At 37.8% G+C, this 24,382-nt stretch overlaps 5 protein-coding genes across 9 annotated transcripts; 4 read left to right on the top strand and 1 right to left on the bottom strand.

Annotated features, from left to right (window-relative positions):
- LOC109822979 (GDP-mannose transporter GONST2-like) lies at positions 799 to 5,926 on the top strand. Of its 4 annotated transcripts, none has more exons than XM_020389277.1 (10): positions 799 to 874; positions 1,661 to 1,825; positions 2,260 to 2,428; positions 3,107 to 3,246; positions 3,369 to 3,498; positions 3,990 to 4,088; positions 4,483 to 4,637; positions 4,965 to 5,081; positions 5,173 to 5,270; positions 5,369 to 5,926. In XM_020389277.1, the coding sequence occupies exons 2-10, from the start codon at positions 1,671 to 1,673 to the stop codon at positions 5,410 to 5,412; spliced, it is 1,107 nt and encodes a 368-aa protein (XP_020244866.1). In that variant the 5' UTR covers positions 799 to 874; positions 1,661 to 1,670; the 3' UTR covers positions 5,413 to 5,926. The 4 variants fall into 4 exon arrangements, with proteins under 4 accessions (XP_020244866.1, XP_020244865.1, XP_020244867.1 ...); XM_020389276.1 differs by having other exon boundaries at positions 806 to 1,060; XM_020389278.1 differs by lacking the exons at positions 5,173 to 5,270; positions 5,369 to 5,926 and having other exon boundaries at positions 806 to 1,060; positions 4,718 to 5,075.
- LOC109820129 (bifunctional purine biosynthesis protein PurH-like) lies at positions 6,565 to 15,542 on the bottom strand. 2 transcript variants are annotated; one of them, XM_020386217.1, is made up of 12 exons: positions 15,321 to 15,542; positions 14,922 to 15,036; positions 12,369 to 12,444; positions 11,967 to 12,063; positions 11,269 to 11,371; positions 11,009 to 11,142; positions 10,753 to 10,930; positions 9,967 to 10,124; positions 9,361 to 9,561; positions 8,914 to 9,261; positions 7,890 to 8,016; positions 6,565 to 6,938 (listed from the first exon to the last, which is right to left on the bottom strand). In XM_020386217.1, exons 1-12 carry the CDS (start codon positions 15,423 to 15,425, stop codon positions 6,787 to 6,789), a joined length of 1,794 nt encoding a protein of 597 aa, XP_020241806.1. In that variant the 5' UTR covers positions 15,426 to 15,542; the 3' UTR covers positions 6,565 to 6,786. The 2 variants fall into 2 exon arrangements, with proteins under 2 accessions (XP_020241806.1, XP_020241805.1); XM_020386216.1 differs by having other exon boundaries at positions 9,352 to 9,561; positions 15,321 to 15,541.
- LOC109820130 (eukaryotic translation initiation factor 3 subunit F-like) lies at positions 15,762 to 18,929 on the top strand. Its single transcript, XM_020386218.1, has 6 exons — positions 15,762 to 16,106; positions 16,350 to 16,429; positions 17,392 to 17,621; positions 18,114 to 18,235; positions 18,323 to 18,436; positions 18,532 to 18,929. Exons 1-6 carry the CDS (start codon positions 15,873 to 15,875, stop codon positions 18,619 to 18,621), a joined length of 870 nt encoding a protein of 289 aa, XP_020241807.1. The 5' UTR covers positions 15,762 to 15,872; the 3' UTR covers positions 18,622 to 18,929.
- On the top strand, positions 19,400 to 20,123 carry LOC109820132. Its single transcript, XM_020386220.1, has one exon. The coding sequence runs from the start codon at positions 19,672 to 19,674 to the stop codon at positions 19,966 to 19,968; it is 297 nt and encodes a 98-aa protein (XP_020241809.1). The 5' UTR covers positions 19,400 to 19,671; the 3' UTR covers positions 19,969 to 20,123.
- LOC109820131 (cell number regulator 11-like) lies at positions 20,214 to 22,752 on the top strand. The gene is made up of 4 exons (XM_020386219.1): positions 20,214 to 20,804; positions 21,199 to 21,270; positions 21,727 to 21,936; positions 22,475 to 22,752. Exons 1-4 carry the CDS (start codon positions 20,738 to 20,740, stop codon positions 22,525 to 22,527), a joined length of 402 nt encoding a protein of 133 aa, XP_020241808.1. The 5' UTR covers positions 20,214 to 20,737; the 3' UTR covers positions 22,528 to 22,752.

Raw genomic sequence — 24,382 nt, 5'->3', positions numbered from 1 at the left:
TAAAAAAAAATCAATGGGGCCCATAATCTCAGATGATTTCATCGTCCCATCAACGAAAAAAGTAAAAGAAAAATAAAAAACATTGAAGTCATCTGAGAGAGCTCTTGTGGTGCTCTGAAGATGAAGCTGAAACTCATTTTCTTGCTATTTTCGACGATTTTTATGCTCGCAAATGTCGACCTAGCGGAGGACAAACAGGCTCTGCTCGATTTCCTCAGCAAAATCCACAAAAGCCACAACCTCAATTAGAGGAACGACACTTCAATTTGTTTTAACTGGACGGGAATTACTTGCAATCAGGAAAACTCTCGAGTCATCGCCCTTCGTCCTCCCGCTATCGAAATCAACGGTCAGATCCCCTTTAACACTCTCAGTCGCCTCTCTGCTCTCCAGATCTTGAGCTTCAGATCCAATGGTTTCATTGGCCCTTTCCCCACTTCTCGTCGGCGCCGGTGGCGAAAGCGATGTCGCCCCCAAAGTCGAAAACTGAGCTAGCGGACGCCGAAAGGGACGACAGCGGTCGGGGACAGGGACACCAGGGAGAAGCGCCGGAGGCCCATTATGTGTGTGTGTGTTTTTGTTCATCCGTTGAAGTCCGAAGGGCCGAGAAGGAAAGGGCGTTAGGCCCAATATGTGCCTTGTAAAGCGGGGCCCGGGATTGCTTGTCCAATGACAGCGCGTCGCTTGGGGTGGGTGGAGACCGTCACGAGGCCCACACCGCCCTGATCCCGCGTTTCCCGCTTCCCTCGGAAGGACCGCCTATATTGTCTTCACTCTTCAGAAGGAAGGAAGAGGCGAGGGGGGAGAGAGGATGGAAGATTTGATTATTCCAAAGAAACCTTCTTTCGTTATTCTTTGTTATCCTTGCTACATGGTATACTACCCTCCTCCTTATTCTACTGCCGCCGCAGCTGCTGCTGCTACCTGTACCTCGATAGCTGATCCGATTTTGACCTCCCTGGCTACTGCATGCTGACAGCTCCATTCCCCACCCCTGCACGTACCCCCCTCGTTTTCCGTTGCTCGATCGATCGAAGAGTGGGCGATGAGTGTCTCGTACGTATGTATTTACTCGATCCCCTTCCTCCCCACCTCGGTATCTGCTCTCCAGATCCACCTCTCTCGCTCCCCACCTTCTTCTTCTTCTTCTCACTCTATTTCCCTCCGCTTTCGCTTTGGCTTTTGCTTTGCTCCCTTTTTCCGTTACAAGCCATACACACACTGACACACCATTAACCCCCTCTCTCCGCTGTTATTTCTACTCCCTCCCTCTCTCTCTCTCTCTCTCTCTCTCTCTCTCTCTCTCTCTCTCTCTCTCTCTCTCTCTCTCTCTCTCTCTCTCTCTCTCTCTCTCTCTCTCTCTCTCAAATTAAAGGCTGCTCTGCTCTCTTCCAAACAGGTCCGTCGATGCTAGCTAGCTTTCTCTCTTCCTTCATTAATTCCTTCCCTCCATCGATCATCACCTCGATCTAAATCCAAAATTATATCAGAATCTCAGTTAGTTAATGACTTCACTAGCTTCTTCTCTGATCGCTCTGAATGCAAGTGATCAACTGTTAGGCTAATTAAGCTTAGTTCCAGTATATATGTCTTTAATTTTCTACGATTAATAATTAATAGGCTAGCTATAGCTTTAATTGTTCTTTTATTATTCTTTCAGGTGTTTGTAAATGTCTTCGGATTCCAAAGTGCCCTCATCAGATGCTGAGGAACCTATCTCGAGGAACGAAGATAAAAGCAATGGTGATGCGGCGGCTGACGAGATCCTAAACGGTTTGTTGACCCATGGAAGGAAGACGTGCAGCGTTCAAGCCGCGGGCGACAGGTCCGCTTATTTTCTCTAGCTAGAGCATCCCATCAACTGTACGTTACCATTGTTTTTTGATCCTCCCGTACGTCCAGATACTAGGCGCCTGAAGTTACATATATGTGTAAAAAAAGAGAAGAAAAAATAAAATAAAATAAAAGGATATTCACAACCCTTCAGCATGCACATTTGTCTCTAATACGCTATGCATACGGTTAGCCCTACCGTCAGCTGTACGTAATCTACAGTACTTGACATGCATAACCCTGACGTACACCATATCCGCTTTAAGTTCTATGTACTATATCTTCTAATTATGTAATTATTTGATACGTACGGAGCGAAAGACGCAAATTAAAGCTTATGGGTAAGGGTACAGCATCTTTATGTCGTTGAATCCTCCTTCCATTAATATAATTAAGTTTCTTGTTTGGCTCGATCGTCCGGTGCAGATTAGCTAGCGGAAATGGGAAACAGAAGAACGGATATTCTAAAAGAGCGTCCGGGCCCCTTTTATCTGGAGTATGTTATTGCTTTTCTTCTTGCAGCATGATACTGCTGAATAAGGTTGTTCTTTCCACCTATAATTTTGATGCCGGCGTATCGTTGATGTTATACCAGGTAAGGCATTTCAAACAACCTAGCTCACCAGATTTAGTATACGCGCACGGTTTAAATATTATGTCCTTTGTTTATAATCTGTCCGCTAGCTACGCTTTCGGATCATCTTCTTCGACCGGACGGAAGTATCTTTCAAGCACAGAAAAGGGGTACTTAATGTGGCTATATATGTTTTCTTTGGAAAAGAAAATTAATTACCGATACATAATATGTTATTTGCAAAAAAAAAAGAATCATGAAGAAGTTTATAGAGCTAGTACGTAGCACTACCATCTTTCTCCGTAGCGTATTTCTCTAGCTAGGTGCCAAACCATACTGGTGCTGAAAAATGACACCCTTCTTATATCAACATAAATTTAGACATTCATCGTCAGAGCGCGATCAACTCACTAATATTGACTAATGCGTATTAATTTATGCTTCTTGTATGTTCTGCAGTCTCCGTATCTTGTTCTAAATCAGTTATAGTACATCTTTTAATCAACCTTAAATGTTTAATTATCATGGTGGCTTCAGTTTGCCGCTTTCTTCTCTTTCATAATTATGGAGTGTTGTTGCTTCTCCTTTGTTGCATAAGCTTAAACAACATAACCATTAATGTGACCTTCTTGTCTGTATGCTTAATTTAGTTTCTTCTTGTTCGTTATGAAGATGACACTGAACAACTTATCAATGCAGAATCTTATATCTGTCATTATTGTGGTAGCTTTGGGATTGCTTGGAGTTGTGTCGACAGAAAAGCTCACGTGGAAGCTGATTCGAGTCTGGATTCCTGTCAATGCTATATTTGTCGGCATGCTGGTGACAGGCATGTACAGGTATAATTAGGCTATGAATTCACCTGAAGGGCCTAAAGGAAAGATTTAATGCTAATTTAGAGGAAACTTTAATTTCGTTATAATCATGTTCCTCTTTCTCTCTTTACCTCTTTTTCTCTCAGTTTGAAGTACATAAATGTTGCTATGGTTACAATCTTGAAGAACTTGACGAACATCCTAACAGCTATCGGAGAGATGTATCTTTTCAGGAAGCATCAAAATGGCAAAGTTTGGACTGCCCTTTTTCTAATGGTTTGCATTTGTATCTTTGTTCCTCTTCATTTTTTGAACTTTACTTCTTTCTTATAAATGAACTATGCATCATTAAGGAATAGATCTTCTATTATATGGGTGAGGTCAAAACGTGAGGTCGTGTTTTAATGTGCTTTAACACTCATTAAGAAATTAGTAGTATTAGCAGGTACTATTTAGTTAAGCTGTAAGGATTTTCCAGACTGCATAGATAATCCAGAGGAAATTTTGCAACTATTTGTGCATCAGAACTTTTGCTCCGGCCCGACCAATCTGTTTTCCTTTGGCATTATTAATATTAAAAATGTTAAAGAAGGAAAACATGTTTTAGTTGTGAACTTTTTCTGTTTGCCCATTCATGCCTCGCTCTTTAGTTTTCCTGATTGACAAAAACAATAATCTGGTGTGGATCAGGCAGATTGTAATTGTATGTCTATTAAATCATATGAAATCCGGCCTTGTATTCTTACTGACATGGTGTGTACTTTCAGATCATATCGGCTGTAAGTGGGGGAGTCACTGATCTCTCTTTTGATGCAGTTGGCTATACATGGCAGATTATGAACTGCATTCTCACTGCAAGCTATTCAGTAAGTCATTTGATACCTGGAAATATTTTTGGCCTGATGATTATTTGCTTTTGGAAAATGTAACTGTTGTACCAAAGCAAGTTGCATTTATGTTTTAAAACCTTCTTGCAAATATCTAAGAAGCCTGTCTTGACGGAGGTTTGAGTTCCTACAATAAGAGAAGCAATGAAATAAACTTTTGCGGCTAGATGATATGCCTTTCATGAAAATTATATCAATAACGATCTTAAAAGTAGCATAATCTTTCTTTACCTCTAAGAATATGCAGATATTGACGAAGCTATCTATGGCATATTTTGCATACCAGAAGCCTATTCTGCTCATGTTTTTCCAATAGTATTTAGTGTTTTCTGCTTTTTAGCTTCTGACATCTGTTCTTTTACCTTTATGAAAGCTAACGTTGCGACGTGTAATGGATACCGCAAAACAATCAACTCGATCTGGTTCCCTTAACGAAGTGTCCATGGTGCTACTGAACAATTCGCTGTCATTACCTTTTGGAATTTTCTTGATCCTGTTCTTCAATGAGTGGGAGTATGTCCAAAAAGCGTAAGTGCTCAATATTGAGTAAATATTGAGGTTTTTAGAAATGTACAACTTTCTATTTTCGTTTGCTCTGTATTGTTTAGGGACAAAGGTGGGCAGAGCACCGTGCATGAATGTATGATATTAGTGAATCAAAGAAAAACACTGTGGAGCTTGTACAATATTCTTAGCACCAACCTAGACGGGGTTACAACAAAAAAAATTACAGTCCACAAAGTTAATGCTAAAAACACAAATGGAGTTCTTAAGTTCCAGCTCATTGAATGTATTATTATTATTATTATTATTACTATTATTATTGTTGTTGTTTTTCCTTTATGATGATGGCAGGGATGTCATCAGAATACCTATGTTTTGGGTGCTCTCAACTGCAAGTGGAATAATTGGACTTTCCATCAGTTTCACCTCTATGTGGTTTTTAAGACAAACTGGCCCCACCACATACAGGTTAGTCACTCACCGGAAAAAGTTAAAATTTAGCTTCAATCATTTAGTTTGAATGTATAACTAATATTGAGCCTGATTTAACGTGGCGCAGCCTGGTGGGATCATTGAACAAGATCCCTATCTCCCTTGCCGGCATCTTGCTGTTCAAGGTTCCGGTCAGTGTACCAAATCTGTTCAGTATTTTGTTTGGTGAGTTATTCCCTCCACATATGATCGTCCTCTACTGGTTCTTTCTCTACCTTTACCTGTGACTGACTACATCTTCATCTCTCTGGAGCATTCGCCAGGTCTATTTGCAGGGATATTCTTTGCAAGGGCAAAAATGTCATGATCAATGCTGCAAAAGAGGTCTTTAACTGTGTAGATAGTGAATGTTGTGGCCTCTCAACCTCATCTGCCGTGCATGTGTTGTCGACGTGCACATTTGACGTTATGGTTTCCTCCGTATATGATCCTTATACCATCAAACTTCACAGCTTATAGTCCTTTTCCGCCCTCTTCTCTTTTCTTTTCTTCTTCAAACTTCTTCATAGTCGCAGCTTATATTCCATTTGTTATGACATACATCTAATGTTTCATCATCAGCGGTATTGAAGTAAACTAGGACGAGTCAGCTTTCCAAATCCTCTTCTGGACTTGTTTCAGAGTGAAGCAAAAGCCATCGATCTCTCAAGTGTGGAAGGCACGGGAGCAAAGTGGCTCTTTTAAAGAGTCTCATTAATTGTAAGCTTGCCTGGCTGTTAAAAGAAAATAATCCATTGATCACTTGTAATGAGGTTGTGATTTGTTTCCTTGGCTTGGTTTTCTCCTCTCTCCTCAAAAGAGCTTCAGTCTGTATACCCCTACTTTTGCATGCATAAATCAAGCCTCTTCATAAATTAGTGATTCTCTACTGTCACCGGCTTGTGATTTTTATAGGTTCTGTTTGATTACCCTTTGTTTGAGTGTCATGTTAAATTATAAATGTATGTATGTGCATCTACCTGTATGTGTTTGTAGGCACACATGTATACACGTATATAAATTTCAATGAGAAAGTAGGAATAGCTTTCAAAACTTTCTATAGGTGTGATGTTGAAAACATATGGTGGCAGTTCCGACCATCTGAATACTGATGCTATGCATGGATGCAACTACTAAAGTAGCATGACACTGCAAATGGTCGCATGACATGAATCTAACCGGATCCGTTCTGATCCACGGTTATAATATCACAATTAAATGCAGTGCCAAATCTGACTATCCCACAAACAAGCTACGACATCATCATAAATCTATAAATAAACTCTAATAAAAACTACAGCAAATGGTCAGTAAAACTGAACATTACCCCCAAACGTTCGAGGCATACCAGATATCAATAAAGCTCCTTTCTACGGTGATATTAAAGAAGCGTTCTTAATTACACAATTGTCCACTCAGGGCCCAAAAAAACTAGCCAGGGGCCCTACATAGGAAACTTTAGAAAGTTTTACTAGCAATATACCTGACCAAAATAAGTCATTTATTCAATACTCACATTACATACATGTATATAAAGTTACAAGGATATCATACAACATCCCATCCGACTTACAAAAATTCGGACACACAATACAGGAGAAAGAAAATGGAGACATTACTGTTGTGATCACCAAAATTCTGGATCAGCTAGAAGAAACTACATAATATTCTCAAAAACTAGATAAATTCTTAGCAGTCTCTCTCAATGCCGGAAATGCCTCACATTTGTGAAGACTAGAGAAACACCATATTTATTGCAGCAATCTACAGCGTCCTTATCTCTGATACTACCGCCAGGCTCTGCAATTATTCCGATACCATTCTGACATGCTTCTTCAACCGCATCGTTCCAAGCTTTAAAATTATAAAACAAAATTGTGGGAAAAATAACACATGAGCCCACGTAACAGACTTATAAGCATGCACGCACAGAATGATATATTTCTTTTGGTAGGCCAGATTTTTAATTTCAAAAGCAGGGGGGAAAGTATAAAGTTAAACATGCACGTACAACAGCCTTATTATATATACTATTGATTTTGCTATGATTAGATTATATTAAATCTGAGCAAACCATTAAAAGAGTAAGATTTATTTGATACTGTTATGTTGGCAAAGTAGCTTGATTCCAGGGAGGGATAATCTGAAATTATTTATAAGGAAACAAATAAGACATAAATATACAAATTACTCAAATAGTATTGCGCAAAGGAGCAAGTAGATACAAATATAAACTGATTAAACTTGCTACGAGCCGTACACATCTAGATTGTTCATTTGTAAGGTTAGCCGGAGAAATATTTAACAGAACAAAGTGTATTTGATGAAGTGCATATATTTGGAAAATGATAAAGTTGTGTTCGAATGAGAGGGGAAGTCCAAAATTGAGATCAAAAGATGTTTTGAATTGTTTGACTTGATGGTGGAGGGAAATAAGAATAGAAACTTTTCAAAGAAACGTAAACAAGAATTCTTAAAATATGTTTTTTTCTTAATTTCATAGTAATAGTTTTATTTCAATTTTTTCCTTTGGATTCCCTTCTCCAACCTACTGCAAATGAAAGAAACTTCAATGTGAATGCTCAAGCTTCTCTGCATCTTGCACGCGATTCATCAGATCTTATTCAACCCCTGATAGGTCTTAGTGGCTCTTTGCTAGATTTAATGTGAAGGCCTTTGATCAAATTTTGAGTTTTTCAAAGACCTATCCTTTTGTTCTGATTTCTTCCCCCAGCTTCTTATCAACCTAATGCGGTCTGGGGTAACATATACTAATACTGCGATGAAAAATAAAATACCACTTACCAAATGGGAAAAATGCATCACTAGCCAAAGCAGCTCCCTTTGCTTCTTCTCCAGCTTTCCTGAAAGCTATTCTTAGGCTCTCAAGCCTATTTGGCTGTCCACTCCCCATACCTAACATACAGTTATTCTGCAAGAAAATGAAATAACGAGCTTGATAAATTGGTGAGAATATCAGCAAGCATGCGATCCAAATTGATTGAAGTAAAACTGAATGTGCCAGCAGTTAGGACGTAGTGCTGACAGCGATGTTGTTAAATGTGCATTAGAATAATGTCAACAAAACGAACAGAGAGTGAAGCAACAAGGAACAATGCATACTTGTTACAGGTCTTAAACACTATTTTGACGAGAATTATGGCGAGACCCATTATTTGTGATGTTAGAAGAAATAATACGTGATTGCAATAATGAAATGGATACGAACAAGCTCTACCAAAATAAATCTTGCAATTACCTAGTAGAGTTCTCCATAATGGCCATTGCTTTTGCGAATCGTTAAAAAGACTTGTGGGGTGGAGAAAATTGGAAAAGAGAATAAATTATGAATCTAGTGGGGGCAAGCTTCATATATTTCAAGAAACTGAAGAATAATGAGAGAATTCTTATTCATGCTAAATTTGTAATCAAAACCACAAAGAACCTGAAACAGGAAGTTCCTGTTAAACTTCTCCAAATGATTTATCTATTAATTCAATTAGCTAGCAAGTGAAATGAAACTGGAAAAAGGAGCTTATTATTTTCTTAACCTTTCTTGTTATTATCGACAGGAACCAATTCGAGAGAATACATATGTCCATCATGCAGAAATTCATGTTACAGATAGTTAACCCAAAAGTTTAAACTACTTAAAGGATTTCAGAAGATTTGATCTGCAAATACTAAATTCCAGGTCCCATCTTTTTATCTATATTTCTTCTATCGGATCCAACAATATTTAAACTTAAAACTGCCAGAAATTAAAAATCTTGTGAACTCATATGTTCTTCGTGAGTCATCTTGAATAAGTGCAGAAAATAAACTATACCTTGGCTATTACTACAGCATTGCTTTTAACATGTTTGACACAAAGCCATGCAAATTCTGCATCGCGAAGCTTTTGTTCTTCAGGAGCATTTTCTGACATCACGTTGAACTTGATATCTTCTGGGGTTAAATCATCGGAGTCCTGAGCTAACCACCCGCCTCCAACTTGCCTTAGAGAGAGCATTCCCTTCTCACTCTTTTTTGCCTCGAGAATCCTCAGAGTCTTCGATTTTCCACGGAGAATCTCTAATCCTTTTTCTGTATATTTTGGTGCCACAACTATTTCATAGAACATTCTCGTCTCACCATCCGTTGGACTCCTAAATTCTCGGATCTCTTTTGCAAGATCCTAGATAATTATCATAAACTATGAGAATGAGCAAATTATCAAGCAATTAGAGTTCTCAAAAGAAAATAAATAACAATGTTCATAACTTACCTCACCTACCGCTGTGTTAAAAGCAACAATGCCACCAAAAGCACTTACAGGATCACCCTTTACAGCCAATCTATATGCTTCAATGATATCTTGCCTTGATGCTACACCACATGGATTTGTGTGCTTCACAATTACACAGGTAGGGTTCTTGAACTCTGACACACAGTTCCAAGCAGCATCCGCATCTAAGTAGTTATTGTAAGACATTTCCTGTCCAAATCAGCGTAGTAAATGACAATTGAATTACAAATAAAAATTAACTAACTAATGAGGTGATGATGAATTATTCTTATACATCAAAATTAATTAGATGTCTCAACAGAAGAGTAAAGCTCTCAAGATTTATGAGCAAGATTTTGAGTATGATTCAGAAGAATTTTTTTTGTCATGACATACCTTCTCAACGACCATTAGCATAGAATAATGATAGTGTCAATCTTGTAATAACTTTTGAAGTTGAACAAGTCCTTAACTAATACTATTTTTAATTGCTCGGCAGAACTAGGAGTATATTATTAGATAGACAGAACATCAACAAAGTGTGATGAAGATGATGAGTAAGTTGATTTCAGTACTAACTGAAATTGGTATAATTGATTTCCATTAGATTATCACCTTCCCATGGTGTTGTATAGCAGTAGCAATACCACCAGCATTCACCACAGAAAGACTCTTATCGTCATAAAATGCAGCCTTCTGATGAGGATTTTCACCATACCGAAGGGTAGATTTTCTGAAGAGAGGCACTGTAAAGCTAGGAGGGAACTTATCACCTGAACAAGGAACATCACATAGGAAGTTAAATTACATCTATTTCAATACTATTATGAAAAACCAAGTGGGGGCAATAAAACAATGAAGAAATGGAGACATCCTGCCCATTGTAATTGAGAGGGGAAAATTGTAATTATGCAAGGATATATTTTTCTCTTTCTTTTCCTTTCTCATTCTTTCTTAAAGAAAATTTGAAAATTTGAAAATTCTATGTCATTCAATGGAATGAATATATGATTCGAGCCCACATATCCATTATATTTTAGTTTATAAAAGTCACAATAAGAAAGTGAAAAAAGATACATACTAATTAAAAAATCAAGTTTCTATACATATTCCTATTAATATTAATATATAAAGAAAATAGTGACAAGAAGTAATTAGCAGAAAGCATCAGAATCAAATAATTAATGTGAAAAGGTAATTTTCTCTCAGACAATCAGCTGATCCTCACTAACTGTCTCCATATTCACTAGTTAAATACACACTCACCACAAAAGATGAAATTATTTTTAATATTTTAAAATAGAAATATGCAAAAACAACATGTTTTGTATCACGTGCATTTTGCATGTGTCAAATTTCTACAGATTATATAATTATAAAAGGGCAATGTACAAGTGTCACCTCCCGCTGATTGCTTCCATAACCACTCAGAAACTGCAGAATCATAGGAAGCAACATGCTGAAAAGCTTTCCATGCCAATTCCCTTCGGAACTTCTGGTCATCTTGATTTCCTTTCAGAAATTCCAAGAGGGGAGCATAGTCATTGTGGTCCACCACAACCAGTACATCTTTGTGATTCTGTCATAATTCTTGTTGCAACATTATATGGATGTTTAATTGCATATCAGGCCTGTAGATTTTTAATTTAACTTTTACCTTAGCAGCCGCACGGATTAATGTAGGCCCACCAATATCAATATTCTCTATGCCATCCTCAAATGTAATTCCATCGCTAGAAGAAACTTTTTGATAGAAAGGATACAGATTCACCACCACTATATCAAATGTCCCTGTGCAAATAACATACAATCAACAGTTAATTACAATGATCCCTGGTTACGATCTGTAAGGCATCTAGATATGGAGATGTAATAGGGTAAATTGTAATTCATTGAATAGTAAGTCTAAACTGTCACCAATGCCATGTGTACTTAAGGCCTCCATGTGATGGCCTTGATCTCTTCTAGCAAGAATTCCACCGTGTATGCTAGGATGCAATGTTTTTACTCTACCATCAAGCTGAAGAATATAAAAGCAATTCATATATCAAATTCTTATTCTTAAGACATCACTTCAAGCAACTGGAAAAGGAATAATACATTTACAGTAGGCAATTACAAACCACATACAAGAAAGTATGTGTGCACATGTACAATGTAAAATGCATCAACCAAGTTCCAAGCACAAGCCACTAAGATTCCATGACATAAAAAAAAACTCACCTGACTAGATATTTGTTAGCAATTAGCATGAATGTTTTTTGTTGATAAAATGCGGACAGGTCCTAAAGCTCACTTTTAGATTTCCAGTAATATAGATGACTTAAATTTCATAAAATGAATACAGAGATCGTAATATTGTTCATCCTGAGATCCCACTAATAATAATAAAAAGAATAAGAAATTTTACGTAGGACTGAAGCTGCACATAAAATTGCCACAACGAAGTGAAACTTGCTAGCACAAGACATACTGATACTAGACAAATGTATTTGAAATTTACAGTCAGAACACAAACATAGCCATATGAAGAGTATTAATAATGTTATGCCATGACAAAGTTATTCCAATAAGAACATTTAGAACTAAGCCGAATTACGTTAGAAAATAGATACCATTTCAGGAAAATGAGTAATTTCTTCAACTTTGGTTACTGACACACCAGCAGCTTCTAGTGCGGATGCAGTCCCCCCAGTCGAAACAATATTGTACCTGCATTAAAATAGCAAATTCAAATAAAATATATCTACACGTGCACAGAACTAGAACAACAATAAGGAATTTCTACAACAGACAAGTTACAAAATCTCAAAGACAAAGGGACATGAGAGGAACTAAAGTGGAAGAAAAATATGTAGGAATACAATGAGCCGAGTTAAAAATTAAACCCTCCCAAAAAGCAAATGTTGATAATCATAAATAAAAAGTAACTACAATGGTAAAGCAATGCCTTGTAGAATTTTCCGGGAAAAAAAAGTAAACTACAGACATAAAAGATTAGCAAAAGCACAATGTACCCTAATTCTTGAAGTCCATTTCCGAGAAAAGCCAGATCCTGCTTGTCTGACAACGATATAAGGACTTGTTTGCCACCTATGATACAAAAATATAAACATAGAATAAATGAGGCTTTCTGGGGTATTTATGATCTCGTCTCTATAACTTAAATTTAGAGAGAGAAAATGTGCTAGTTACACCAACATGTCAAAGAAAACAGAAAATGAACTGTTTGTGTGAGCATAGGCATGACAAACTTCAGCTTGAACTCGAGCTCATTGAAGTAAGAATGATTGATCCCAGCTATTGGAATCATATAATTTGCATCCAAATATAACTATACCAGCGAAACAAATTTACATCAAATTAATGTTTCTAAACAAGCTCAATTTACAAAAGCAGTTATAAGTAATAACATGTTGACACAGCTAAATGAACAATATACCAAAAAAAAGGATTCTCACTAAGGGCTAAAAGGCACCAACAGCGAATTATGTTTTCAAACCAAATCAGATTATCAATTGAAACATTGTTTATAATACATTGAGATACAATATCTGCAACATGTTAGTTTTGTTGGATTAAAGAACAACCAAATGACACTAGAGCTACAGAACGTTCTAAGCTATAAGTTCTACAAATTTTCACTGTTCCACATAATCATTTTTGCTATTTAGGATAAATCATTAGGCATGATGGTGAGATAGAGGATGATGTTGTACATCAAATCAAATCGGGATGGTTGAAATGGAGGAGTGTCTCGGAGTCTTATGTGATTATAAAACACCAATGAAACTAAAGGGAAAATTCAATAGGACAATTATAACTAAGACCAACTATGTTTTATAGAAAAAACAAACAAAGGCGACCAATCAGTAGTTGTCCTTCTCATGCCTGAGAAAAGAAGCAAACTCTAGAAACGTGGCGCCTTTTTTACCCCTTTTGACACGAGCACAATTCCTTTATCAGCTAAAACCCGCATTAGAGATTAACGTCAACCGAGGATCTTTTGTTGTCGTTCAATCTAAGATAACGTTGATAGTTTGTAGTGAACAGCCCCCCTTCTGGAACCAAAAGCTGCATTTGGTTTGCTAGTTAAGTAGTTAAGGTGCTGTAAAGCCCTTGCAACTATGATAATCCGAGTGTTGGGAATTAAAAAATAACATGTGCAAAAAATGAGTGTAACAGAAATGAGAATGTTGTGATGGTATTGTGAGTATACGTTAAAAGATAGGATAAGAAATGAGTGCATCCGTAATAAATTAGAGGTTGCTCCCACTAATGACAAAATGAGAGAGAACAGATTAAGATTGTTTGGTCATGTACAACGTAGACCTCTTAGTGCACCGGTTAGAAAAAGTGATATTATTATAGTTAATGGAGCTAGGAGATCCAGAGGTAGACCCAAAAGGACTTAATTGGAAGCAGTTAGGAAAGATATGAGAATGTTGTGATGGCATTGTGAGTATACGTTAAAAGATAGGATAAGAAATGAGTGCATCCGTAATAAATTAGAGGTTGCTCCCACTAATGACAAAATGAGAGAGAACAGATTAAGATTGTTTGGTCATGTACAACGTAGACCTCTTAGTGCACCGGTTAGAAAAAGTGATATTATTATAGTTAATGGAGCTAGGAGATCCAGAGGTAGACCCAAAAGGACTTAATTGGAAGCAGTTAGGAAAGATATGATTATAACTAACTTAACAGAGGAGATGACTCATAACAGAATGGACTGAAAGAATAGCATTCATGTAGCTGACCCCAAACATTTGGGATAAAGACTTTGTTATTGTTGTTGTTGTTGTACAACACCGTTGAGGGGGTTTGATATTAGCAGGCAACTACTACAAACAAACTGCCAAGGTTGTAACAATTAATAAAACAAGAGAAAAGTCACTATTGCGAGCACAAGTATTCTGCACAAAAAGGCAAATTAAGGTTCATTAGTCAAACCTCCCCATAGAAATTAAATCGCATACCCATAATCATGTTTATCTTCTGACGGAGTACACACATTAACACTTTCACAATAATGACGTAAGTTACAACCTATAAACTTTGTGCATGAGAGATTGCATTATAACACACAAGTATACGGAAGTCATCAATGCAAAAATTTCCTCCTCCTAAATTCTTAACAATTCCAGTTATCACATAATCAAACGCCTCATTTCATACCAATCCCCTCCCCTAAAAAGAAAGGAAAAAGAAAAAGAAACTAAAGAAAATTGCAATTGATTTTTTATCAATAAAAAAAATCCGAAAAAAGACAATACAAAAGTACACTTGTAACCCCTATTTGGAGCACTAGGAAATCAAGTGCCCAGAGAAAGAAGAGCTCTTGACAATAGAAGGTGCGTACGCAGAGCAAGTTGAAGAATGCAACTATGTCCACATCATCAACAGAAAAGATAGCTAAATCATAGTCTGAAAACATATAAAATAACCAACCAAATACTGAATGTACAGTTAAAATTACATATAGTAGGAAATTATAACTTTCCTTCAATAGAAAAATAAAGACCACATTTTTATCCAAAAAGTAGAAAGGGGCAAAAGAAATCTATTACCAGATACCGAAAGATGAGATTTTGACACGTGCGTTTCCGTCTCTGTCATTGCTCGAATCGGAACCCTAGCCCTCACACAGAAACTCGATCGAACCGAGTCTATCAAAACTCTATCCTGACCGAGGGACAAAAATAGTATATAAGAAAGGAGAAAAGAAGTGTAGTTTTAGAGCCAAGCTGATGATGAGCTTACTAAGGAATAATCTAAGATTTTATGAAAACACATTAAAAAATCTAGTATAATAATAATAATAATAGAGTCATCAACAGTTTCAATAGTTTGGACTCGGCATTTTTCTAAAAAAAAATCAACTTGAAATTTAAGAAAATGGGGAACAAGAGCAGACTGATGAAATAAAAAAAGAATTGAAGATGAGCGAGATCGATTGATTATGAGACCTTGAGAGAATGGGGAGCTCGAACAGTCGAATCGAGTGAGGGGAAGAGATATCGAGAACCGCCAAGGAGAGGAGCTGCGTATCTCAGGGCAGCAGAGGACGCCATTTCGCACGCGCACAGAGAGAGAAAGAGAGAGCGCGAGGGGGAGAGAGAATGAGGAGCGAGAGCTCTTTAGTCGGGTGCGAAATTGAAGCGCCAGGCTATGATTTTGGGCGAAATATCACTATTAGTGGGTTAATCGTATCACTTTTATTGCTCTGCGTATCCATCCTCTAATTGGGCTTTCATGAGCCTGTAGCAATGGGCCTGCTATTGGCTGTAGCGTTGGGCTGTAATGTCTGCGGGCTGGCCCAGTTAGTCCAGAAGCGTGTAGTTTCTGGAGGACGAGGGGCGGCATCTCCTCCTGGTTCCAAACCCTAAAAAATAAAACAAAGGAAAACTAAGGACAGCCGTTAAGTAAAAAAGCTTTCTTTCTTCTTCCTCCTCCTCCTCTCCCACCCTCTCATCAAAAATCCGACCGCCCTCCTCCACCCTCGCTCGCTCGCCTCGAAGATGGCGTCTAATAACAAGAAGCAGCAGCAGACGGTGATTCAGTTCCATCCGTCGTCGACGAGCTTGAGCGCCAAGATCCAACCCCTCGTCCTCTTCAACATCTGCGACAGCTACGTCAGGCGTCCCGATCAGGCCGACCGTGTCATCGGCACCCTCCTCGGCTCCCTTTCCTCCGACGGCACCGTCGACATCACCAACTCTTACGCCGTCCCCCACAGCGAATCCTCCGACCAGGTTCTCATCCGTAACCACCACCAGATTTCACCCCCTCTATTTTTTTCCATTTATTTATTAATATTATCTTCTTTTGATGGGTTTTATCCTATTATGCTGGACAAACTTTTAAATCGCGTCCACGGAGTTGCTACCTTTTGGTTGTATTCAGAATAAACAGCCGGAGTTGATTTTAGCAACTGAATTTAATAAATAACAGGAGGAATTTCCCATCATCATATTGATTGACGTACTTCACTGCAGGTCGCACTGGATATTGAATACCACCATAACATGTTTACATCCCACCAAAAGGTGAACCCCAAGGAAGTCATTGTGGGATGGTAAGTAACCGTTCTTATTATTCTTTTTATTTATTTATTATTTATTATTAAAAAAACCATTGTTTTCATCTATAACACAGAAGACTGTGTTATGGATTATCCCCGTAAATGTAATTTGCCAGCTATATTTCCTTATTATTGTTAGTGCCATTCTCTTATGGATTAAAAAGGTGACCACTTTATACTCTAATTCTTCGCTATAGTTGGGTGTGAGCACTTTATATTCTAATTCATCTTGTTAGCCAGGTGACATGTGCCGACCAACTCAACGTGAGTATTGCGAGCATGTAGCCTGGTCTGATTAAACGAGGCAAGCTGACAGTAAGATGGTTGTCCTTCAAGCAAAATAAATGATTGGTAGTAATGAAGGGCCTCGTACTCCATTTCGCCAACATAAACTGATAAAATCACTGTTGCCGGGATGTTGCAACTATTATTAGATTAACTTTTCCTTCTTGGTTGTGGGTGCTTGGTTGTGGGTGCTTGGCTGAGTATTCTAGGTATACATTATGGTCAAACAACAAAACTGTGCCGACTTTGTAATGACAGATCGAATCATCTTGTCCTCACTAACTAAGCAGGGCACATGATAGAACTTAAATCTCCGTTAGAATGTATGTTTTGGTCACAAAGTTTTAAATTTTGTGTTTTCCTGTGGATGGTAATAGAATATTATTGGACCTAAAATATGAGCCTGCCATCAAGCCCGCTTTTGCGGTATTTAGTTCGATCAATGTGGCAGATTGTCACTTATAGTTTTCCTTTTCCGTGCTATTTCTTTTGTGCTGCGCTGATGGATGAATCGTTATATTGACCATCTAGTGAAAACTGAAATGCGGGCTTGATTGAGTTTAGTCACAGTATGAATTTTTCATTCATGACAGCGATATTTATTAAATGGTTTGTTGAAATTGCGTAACATTAAGGTATGGGGTGTGTTTCATTGCACTGTTTCTGTGCAGGTATTCAACTGGCCTTGGTGTCTCAGGTGGGAGTCAATTAATACATGAATTCTATTCCAGGGAAGTAGCAAACCCTGTTCATCTGACTGTGGATACTGGGTTTACAAATGGAGAGGCCTCCATCAAAGCATATGTGTCCGTCAATTTGTCCCTTGGAGATCGTCAGCTTGCAGCACAATTTCATGAAATTCCTCTGGACCTGAGGATGCTTGAGGCAGAGCAAGTTGGATGTATGAACCTTATTTGAATATCACTTTATGTTATTGTTATTATTTTTAGCTTTAGATTTGGTGATTTTTGGCATCTGATTTTTGTTTTACTTTAAATTAATTGTAGAAACTTTTTGTAAAACAGATCTTAGGGAATATTTACTATAACTATCCCCTAAATTTAAATCACCATGGTGGATATAGCCATTAATTTGGCATCTGCATTGCGGTTTGCAGCATCCGATCCTAGTTTCGCAAAGAAGAAATAGAAAGTAAAAGGTCAGATTAGGATGTTGTAAGTTGTATTAAGGACTCAAGGACATACATTGACGATGTCAATTATGGGCCTGATGATAAAGTGAATATAAGACTAAAATGTACAATTAGAGGTGTAACGAAACTTCATGGAGCTGTGATCCATTGATTATTTACTTCTATCTGCTAGAAATGGCGTGCCTGAGAAGATAGCTGGTTTTAGTTGCTGACAGTTTTTTTGCTTGCTGTTTTCAACAGTTGACATTTTAAAGAAGACAACAGTGGACAAGCTTCCCAACGATCTGGAAAGCATGGAAGCTACATTAGAGCATCTGCATGCTCTGATTGAGGATGTTTACAGATATGTGGATGGAGTTGTTGTGAGTTTTTCTTCCGATTCTTTTTTGTAATGTTCCTCTCTTCCTCTTGGCCCTCTGCATTATAGTATATTCCATTTTTTTTTTAAGGAAGGGCGGGTAACACCAGATAATGATATTGGGAGATTCATTGCTGCTACTTTGGCAGCAATCCCGAAAATGTCACCAGTTGCTTTTGATAAGGTTTTCAATGACAAGATTCAGGTACTCTTTTTCTGGGTGTAAGTTCAGGCTTAATGTGGTTTCTACATTTGCTGGTCACTCATCTAGCTTTTTGCTGATGCTGCTTCTGTTTGCAGGATAATTATGTATTAGTTTACTTATCAAGTCTCATCAGGACACAACTTAGCATAGCAGAGAAGTTGAACACCGCTGCTCAGATCTTGTAATTTCTCTACTGCTTTTGTATCTGGGCTTCCATTTTGATGATTTTGCAGCGGCTTTGTTATTTCTCCTTGTATTTTCCTTTGGCTATCATCAAATTGGGAATTGCATGGAGGTAGGAACCTGAAGTTATTTGATGACGCTTATTCAGTTGTTTCTCTTTGGACGATGTTGATGATCTTTCTCAACTTTGTTTATGTAATTCCCAACAACTTTGTTTATGTAATTCGTTCTGGAAATTGTACTTGGAAACCTGTTTTTGTTTGCTGAAGTTAAAAAAAACTTGGTTATTGCATTACTGGATGTATTCTGATGTGCATGTCATATAGGATGCCTGAGCAAATTTAATCTTGTAACTGGTCAAGTCTGCGTTGTTAATTGTTTGGTAGTACACTTCACGGGATGGGCTTTTTAGTTATCGGTAATGCATGATCCTGAGTGCCAACCAGAGCGATGTCTCCACACTTTTTAGTGATTTGAAGAACGCAATATTAGAGTACAGATGGTTACAAGTTGAGAAGAAGATTTTTCAGCTTCTGGTTTTAGATTCCTTCAACGTGCTCACTCTTGCTTCAATTAAGGGATAAAGACGAAAGGTGGAAGGCGCAACCTTAGATAATTCAATGAACATGCACGTTGTCATGACTCGTAACAACAGAAATTAGGCATATATGATCAGCATCATGGCATCCAAATGGCTGGCTTTGCAAATCCTGTGTCAACTTGTAGCCTCACTAGCATCCAAGGAGCAAGTAGAGCGGGTGCTCTGCCCTCATGTGGCCTTTGCGTTCAGATAAGGAGCTTGTGGATAGCTCGTGCTTCCAACGCCTCTCACTCAGAGGCCAACCGACTGGAGAATACTGACCACCAGATAGAATCATCAAACAACCAATCAAATGGTTCAGGTTTCATAAGAGAGAGGAAACCATAAAAATATTATATGTAGAATATCTTGGAGATAGCTGAAACTATTTCAACTTATCGCAAACGCAACGCCACAAAACCAAAGGGAAGTGAGAGAGAGAGAGAGAGAGAGAGAGAGAGCAGAGAGGGAGATGGCTTCATTGAACATGGCATTCGGAATGGCAGCAGCTAAAAGCAGAGTGTTTATAACAAAGGCAACAAAGAGCAGCAGCAGCAGCAGCAGTACTGTGGTGGTGGAGGAGAAAGGGCCCCTTGACTGGATACTGGGAGCCCTACAGAAAGAGGATCAGCTCCTCGAAACTGATCCTATCCTCAACAAGGTAGAAGAGAAGGCCTCGACGGTTGGCTCCAGAAAGTCCACAACATCAGTTTCTGTTCCCAGCAAGAAGAAATCAGGTGGCTTCGGCGGGCTCTTTGCCAAGAACTAGAATCTCACTGTGTCTGTCGACACTCCTTTTCTTTAACTTGTTAAACTGGCAAAATGCTTCCTTCGTATGAGCTGTAATGTCTAATACCTGTTGATGCTACTTCATTCTGTACTGTCATTTAGTCGAGCTGTATGAATTGATTTGTCTTTGAAGCACTGGATGGTGGTGTTCTCGAAAGATTTGGAGGATCGAACTATCACCTCGCCATGTTACCCTCAACTAGTGGAATACTAACAACATTATGCTCCTTCCTTTTCCAATCTTTAACCTGCAAAACAGTATCGAGATTGAATCCGATGCCAGTATATAGCAAGCTAGCCAGAGCATCCTTACGCTATTGTTTCAAATCTTTGTTTATTTATTTATTTGTTTACTTGAGATAATACCTTCAGAAAAAGAAAAACGAATAAGCAGGGGAAAGTTACTCGGTAGTTGGCGAAACCCGAGATAAAATTAGGCAACAGAACAAGAGGAGAACGCAAATCTTGTTATGAACGCTCCTTTCGTTAAAAAGATCTTGGTGGGTGTCATTTATCTCAAGATTTTCACCTCATTGGCTTTCACTGTAGAAGACGGCAGCCTGCAATATGTGTTAAAGGGACAAGACCATAAAACAAAAACTTAAAATTCCAAGGGAAAATTGTTGGCTCGGTCAGAATCCAGCTTCTTCTAACCTTGTAACTCGTGATCGTCTCTTTTGTGCACGGTTATAAGAGAGGATTGAAGGCAAACCTAAATTGCAACACATAAGCAATCAGAAGGAATCAGTATGGGTGCAGCTACTTCACGCAAATGGTCTTCTGAGCTCTGCGACTGTGGGGGTAGCCTGAGCACGTGTAAGTTATTCCATAACACACGCACCCAAAAAACAAAGGAAAGAAAAAACATTGATCTTCCAAAATGAAGAAAAGCAGGTAAGTTGCGGAACTGCTTTTCTATATTACTGATCGATCGTATAGATCATCTTCATACAACAAATACAACAAGAAATATGATGATGATAAGATGACAACACAAACCTGACCACAGCATAGGCAAAAATAATAGTCACACAGGGAGGCTCTGAGGAGTTCCTCCACGATATCCAAATTAAGAGAGTTCTATATTAATTCCTTCTATATCTATTTGATTTAGAAGTATTAAACAATACAAGAGAACCTTTTATATGGATAGAGACAATATTAATGCGTGAAATCAATGTGTCTTATGCCTTCGTTTTATGAACTGCAGTTTGTATGACATGCTGGCTCCCTTGTGTCACGTTTGGACGCAATGCAGAAATATTGGACGAAGGGCAAACTTGTAAGTATAAAGATGGCATACAACAATGTCATATGTATAAGAAAATTCAGTAAGAATTAATAGAGAAAGTGGAGGAAGTATATCCCCTAGCACTAGGTAACTGAGTATTAATCATCTAATTATGCTAATCTGCAAACGTTCCAGGAAATCTAAAATAAAAACATAAGTTCTTACTGAGAGAAATATGTTCTCCCTTTGAACAGTCGATCGGTATAACAGTCATCTCGAAGCTCGATACAAGATGATGGTATATGAGCATTACACTAGATGCAAGTAAACTTCCAGCTTGACATCAGAGTTCATATGAGTATTATTATTGATGTTCGAATTCTACAGTTGGTCTGCATATTGTTAACTTAATGCTATTGTTGCTAATAAAATGAGGATTAAGAGAAAGAGGGGTTTATATTGGAATTTTTCAACTATAAGATGACTGTTACTTGTTTATATTTGCAGCCTGTTGTAGTCATTGTTGTGTTTATTGGCTTCTATCAACCGTCCAATTCCATTGGATCTACTCGTGTGTTTACCGGGGGAAATTGAGATCAAAGTACAGTTTACCAGAGGAGCCATGTTGTGATTGCTGCGTTCATTTCTGTTGTGAACCTTGTGCCCTCTGCCAAGAGCACGCCGAACTTCAGAGCAGAGGTTTTGACGCTTCCAAAGGTCCAGACGTTAACACTTTATCGATACATTCTTCATGCTTCTCCCTCTGCCACTCATATATTTCCTCAGAAACAACAAACATCTACCGACACTCTTTTTATCGTATAAACATTATGATTTCATAATTGTGAGTTGCAGTGGTGGAAAAACATTTCTAAAATAATAAACTCGGTAGATAATAGGAAAGCAACAATAGAACACAAATACATTTGTTCGTTGTATACAACATGGTAGGAAATTTAACTAACAACTACAGAATACAAGAACATGCAAGTAGTTGGATAATTAATTTATTGATATTATCATATAATAAGCATTGATAGCTTTCTAAATTTACGGGGGAAAAGCCTTTCATCTGATGAAAAGTAGTCCAAGGATGAAAAAAGGAAAGAAAAATACAATTGATATTCTATATATTGGACTAACACATCCTAAGTCATGTATAAGATTGTGAGTAGCTTTTTATCGTTTATCTAATTTTTTTAATTTTTTGATTCACTAATTTTTTAGTGTACTGATAGTTTTAATGTGACATCAGGTTGGGCAGGCCGACCTATGATTCCTCCAGTGCGGATTTCCATGTTCAAGTAACACATTGATCGACAAGGATTACCGTCCCAAGAAATCAATAAAATAAACTGCAATGTATTATTATTATTATTATTTTGAAAGCAAAGAGACGGTGGGAATGTTTAAAATTGATGAGTGCAAATGAAGAATAGCTTGCTATTTTAGTTTCTCTTTCCATATCAACAATTGCTTTGTAATTCGGAGTAGATGTGCAAAGAATGTACTCATTGTATGAATATATAGCCAATTTACTTGCAACGTTTATCACAATTCTTGTTGTCGGTGTTGCTGTTTCAGTGTTTCCTACACTACTGCTGGTTTGTTTAAATATATGTGATTGGCCTAATAATCTAATACTAGCCCACTAAATTAAATAATAATTTATGTCCATTGCCTAAGCCTAACTGTCTAACACCCATGACCCATCTGATTTACATTTTACCGGAAATATACACCAATTAGTACTACAATTATGATTAGTTGCTCATTTGTCTCCTAAAGTTTAGGAAATTCAATTTGAACTCATTAATTCCCAATTAACTATTCCCTATTAACTAGGAAACACACCAATAAATATAATTCAATAAATTTATAGTTCAATATTTATATAGAAGAGGGCCTCATTTTATCATTTCGCACAGGGCCTCAAAAAAGCTTGGGCCGGCCCTGGTGTTAAAATCATAGCAATTAGTTTCTTTCCAAACTGGTTGTTGATTTATGCACAATTAATAAATATATTATCCACGTGTTATCATTATATTTTTTTATTCTATATTCTTACTTATCTCGGCTGTTAAGTATTTCTTTTAATTTCATTTGAAAAAGTAAAAAAAATTATTGTTTATATACTATATAGTTAATCAAAAGTATTAAAATTACTTTAACTAAAGCCAAAATTACACGGTCAATTCACATTAAGTACAATTTACAATAAATAGTACATGAATATGTCAAGATCCTTTTATGAAAAAAACAATTTTCATCCAAATAATTTCATTCTCATCGCAATCCTATGTTTTTATCTTATAATTTGCACAATTAATACTATGTTTTCATCTTATAATTTGCACAAATTCACAGTATTTTATACCTTTACAATTTTAATAGTTAATTTCCACTTTAATGTTATATTCCATGAGGCTAATAGACTTCTAAGGAAAGATCATATATTAATAACCATGGATCTTAACTATGAGAACTTTTTCAATGTAATATTATTATATTCTATATGTTTATCACTAGTAGAAAATCAAGTATTCTAGACGGAATATTCTAGACGGAAATTTTTCCGTCTAGAATGTAGTATTCTAGACGGAATATTTCCATCTAGAATATTCTGTCTAGAATAAAACATTCTAGACGGAAATTTCCGTCTAGGATAGCAAAATATATTGTTTTAGCTATCCTAGACGGAAATTTCCGTCCAGGGTGTATCCTAGACGGAAATTTCCGTCTAGGATACTTGGCCCATTTAAAAAAAACTTCTCCGTCAAAATTTCGTTGCCGGCCTTTTCCCCCAAAATTTCGCCGCCCCCCTTTACCCCAAAATTTCGCCCCCCTTTCCCCTAGAAAGATCAGAGCCATCACAGCCTTGTGGATAATCTCCCCAACCCTCCCTCCCCACCTCCACCGCCACCTACCTCCTCAGGCGGCTCTCGCTTTGACGCCCCGCTCCTTCCCGCCTCAACGCTCACCCGCTCCCCTCGCCCGCTCCCCCTCCTTGTCCTCCGCCGCACCGCCTCGACCTCGTCACCGTCACCCCCCTCCCTCCCCTCCTGGTCCCCGCTCCCCGGCATGCCTCCCCCCGCGGATCGCTTCGCCATCGCCACCCACGAGAAATCTGCATAACCCTAACCCTAGATCGACGCTACGATGC

Source organism: Asparagus officinalis, chromosome 8, assembly GCF_001876935.1.
Source record: "Asparagus officinalis chromosome 8, Aspof.V1, whole genome shotgun sequence".
Lineage (NCBI taxonomy): Eukaryota > Viridiplantae > Streptophyta > Magnoliopsida > Asparagales > Asparagaceae > Asparagus > Asparagus officinalis.
Note: the sequence above shows the minus strand (reverse complement) of the source record. Positions and strands in the feature narration are given on the sequence as shown.

Coding starts and splice junctions, on each gene's coding strand:
- LOC109822979 (XM_020389277.1), top strand. CDS start 1,671: ATGTCTTCGGATTCCAAAGTGCCCTCATCAGATGCTGAGGAACCTATC. Junction 3,247..3,368: donor CTGGTGACAGGCATGTACAG/GTATAATTAGGC, acceptor TTTTTCTCTCAG/TTTGAAGTACATAAATGTTG. Junction 5,082..5,172: donor ACTGGCCCCACCACATACAG/GTTAGTCACTCA, acceptor AACGTGGCGCAG/CCTGGTGGGATCATTGAACA.
- LOC109820130 (XM_020386218.1), top strand. CDS start 15,873: ATGGCGTCTAATAACAAGAAGCAGCAGCAGACGGTGATTCAGTTCCAT. Junction 16,107..16,349: donor ACAGCGAATCCTCCGACCAG/GTTCTCATCCGT, acceptor ACTTCACTGCAG/GTCGCACTGGATATTGAATA. Junction 18,236..18,322: donor GATATGTGGATGGAGTTGTT/GTGAGTTTTTCT, acceptor TTTTTTTTTAAG/GAAGGGCGGGTAACACCAGA.
- LOC109820129 (XM_020386216.1), bottom strand. CDS start 15,425: ATGGCGTCCTCTGCTGCCCTGAGATACGCAGCTCCTCTCCTTGGCGGT. Junction 11,372..11,966: donor TTACTCATTTTCCTGAAATG/GTATCTATTTTC, acceptor TATATTCTTCAG/CTTGATGGTAGAGTAAAAAC. Junction 10,125..10,752: donor ATGGAAGCAATCAGCGGGAG/GTGACACTTGTA, acceptor TTCCTTGTTCAG/GTGATAAGTTCCCTCCTAGC.
- LOC109820131 (XM_020386219.1), top strand. CDS start 20,738: ATGGGTGCAGCTACTTCACGCAAATGGTCTTCTGAGCTCTGCGACTGT. Junction 20,805..21,198: donor TGGGGGTAGCCTGAGCACGT/GTAAGTTATTCC, acceptor TATGAACTGCAG/TTTGTATGACATGCTGGCTC. Junction 21,271..21,726: donor ATTGGACGAAGGGCAAACTT/GTAAGTATAAAG, acceptor TTATATTTGCAG/CCTGTTGTAGTCATTGTTGT.
- LOC109820132 (XM_020386220.1), top strand. CDS start 19,672: ATGGCTTCATTGAACATGGCATTCGGAATGGCAGCAGCTAAAAGCAGA.